Here is a 2660-nt window from a genome sequence, read left to right as displayed (position 1 = left end):
GACTCGACAGATTTAACGTGCATCTGTCATCATTTACTGCGCGGGGTCTCTAAGGCATTTGAACTTTCGCATGGAACTAATTGAGAGCTTACTAAAAACATATGGTGAATTGAAAATGGCTTCTACACCTATCTATGCGGACCGCCTTACAGGCAGAAATTTTCATTCCTACATAGAAGCAACGGAAAAGAAAAAAAACCCAACAAGGGTGTGCTTTATGCGCAGTAAACATTTTGACTCAAAAGGACAACGAGTTAAAAAAAGAATCTCGATTTCAATGCAAGCAGTGCAATGTCACACTGTGTGTTGTTCCATATTTTGAAACATACCATACTGTTGAAAATTTTTAATTTTTACACATGTTTAAAACAAAATCAAACTGATATTTTAATTAACATTGACGTGTTTAACATTTTCTTATTAAAATAAATATTTTCTTGCATAATTTTGTCTGTATTTTATACTATTTAACTGAATAAACTAAGCTATTTAAAAATGAATTTTAATCAAGTCGCTATATTTTGTATTTCTATCGAGGTTATCAGTATAATTTTATCTATTTTTTTCATTCTTATTTTTAAATTATTACTATTACATTTAAGCAGATCAAGTTTAATCAAATTTAAGAATATAGTTTTCGGGATATTTAACTTCAAATGTGCAAGAAAATAAAAACTTTTTGCACAACTTTTGTCACATATCAACTAATTAAAAGTTGTAACAGCTTTTTTTTAATAATTACATTTTATAAAGAAAAAAGCAATATGTTAAGCTACGATTTCAAATTATATGTGCTAATAAATATTTAGAACAATAAAACGTGCATCCCTGTCCCCTATACGAGGGTTGCTATTTATATTTCTGGCCTTGGCAACAGTAAGTGTTGCTAGGCGACCGCAGACGATTTTAATCGAAACTTTGATATTTTTAAACATAAATTCAGCAGACGATTTACCATTATAGCTCCTCTGAGGGGATTTACCTTCTTTAGGTAGACACAGGGAGTCACGCCCCGGGGTACCCTAGTGATCTATCCTCCCTTCCGTTTCCTCTCCCTTTCCTCCTACTTTCTCCTTTCTCTTCCCCCTTGTCGTGGTTGCCGAATTTACTGGTAAGGGCTTTTTTTCTGCGTTCGATTACCACCCTGTTGTGTCAAACCCAGATGGGAGGAGACCACCCGCGTGTTTGCCGTGCGTGGAGACCCGTGTCCCTGGAAAAGAGGATCCTGGTAGTTGAGGGGCATCTTGGTACCCCAATACACTGCTTCGGCCCTTGCTTCAGGTAACCGGGAGGTGCATATTGGCCTGTATGCATCAACCGACTTGCCACAAACATCATCTGTTGGCTTAGGTCAAGTCCGGGGTCACTTGCTGGACACCTCGTTAAGGGTGGAGGCTGCTTCAGGGGTGACTCGCGGGCGTATAACTATTGGCTAGCATTGGTGCATGTAACGTATTGGTGTTAGAACCAATATGTTGTCTGCATCCCCTTAGTTGGACTCCGTGGTGGGTGGTGCCGCTGGTAGTTGAAGTCTTTGAAATTTCCTACGGCGGAAAATGACGGCAAGGTGTGTAGTTCTGCACACCATAGCAAAAACAGCGGAACACCTTTATCACCGTGTGAATATGCTCGTTATTTTAAAATAGCATTGTTAAATCCCACTGTTTCTAACACTTCGTTTAGTAAAATATCCCCATTTTTGATACACAAAGCTCTTATCTCTGTTTTAGGAGAAGTAACGTCTGTTCGAAAATTACGATCAGGTGACCTCTTAGTACAGGTATCATCTGAAAAACAAGCGACTACTCTATCAACCTGTAAAAGTATATGTTCGTTTTCAGTAAACGTCACACCTCATAAGACTCTGAACACCTCACGAGGGGTGATATCGCAATCAGAATTTGTTGATGACACAGAAGAAATGATTGTAGATGAATTGCGCGATCAACATGTTATTGCTGTAAGAAGAATTAAGGTTCGTAGGAATGGCCAACTCGTTCCCACGAAATATCTCATTCTTACTTTCGCTACTCCAAAGTTGCCATCTGAAGTCAAGCTTGCCTGGTATAACTGTCCGGTTAGCCAATACGTGCCAAACCCTTAGAGATTTTTCCAGTGTCAAAGGTTTGGTCACTCAAAGGCCTCTTGTCGTAGCACACCCATTTGTGCTCGCTGTTCTGGTTGTGGCCATGACGATACTTCCTGTGAGTTACCGCCCCTTTGCATCAATTGCAAGGGTGATCATGCGGCCTACTCCAGGAATTGTCCAAAATGGTCACAAGAAAAAGAAATTCAGACCATTAAAGTCATGCAAAATTTGACTTTTAATGAAGCAAGGCGAATGGTTACCGCTCGAACTCCCCGTCCGGACGTATCCTATTCTGCAGCTGTAAAAGCAACCTACTGCTCTGTCAGCACACAAACTGATACTCCTTTCGCTCTAACATCTACCAAATAGCCTGCTTTTCATTTTAGAGCATCGAAACCTAATGTTTCGAATCAAGCAACTTCATCACGCAGTTCTACCTCGACCAATTCTCTACCTTCTAAAGCAGCTAAATTAGATCAATATGATAAATTTCCGAAGAAACAACAACGCATAGACATAAAGCCCCAACCAATACGTCAACTTCCTGGACAAACGAAAAAGAAAAAAGATC

The 2660-nt window shown here is 39.5% G+C and overlaps 1 protein-coding gene across 1 annotated transcript; it reads left to right on the top strand.

Moving 5' to 3' along the window:
• Window positions 1-1730: 1730 nt before the first annotated feature.
• LOC107440503 (uncharacterized) lies at window positions 1731-2458 on the top strand (the record flags this gene model as incomplete). Its single annotated transcript, XM_071177012.1, has 2 exons — window positions 1731-2077; window positions 2141-2458. Coding segments are annotated over 2 exons (665 nt in total), but the record flags the coding sequence as incomplete, so codon positions are not given.
• Between the last annotated feature and the right edge of the window lie 202 nt (window positions 2459-2660).

Source organism: Parasteatoda tepidariorum, unplaced genomic scaffold (genome assembly GCF_043381705.1).
Source record: "Parasteatoda tepidariorum isolate YZ-2023 unplaced genomic scaffold, CAS_Ptep_4.0 HiC_scaffold_9575, whole genome shotgun sequence".
Lineage (NCBI taxonomy): Eukaryota > Metazoa > Arthropoda > Arachnida > Araneae > Theridiidae > Parasteatoda > Parasteatoda tepidariorum.
The sequence above is the reverse complement of the archived record's forward strand: the minus strand, read 5'-3'. Positions and strand labels throughout refer to the sequence as shown.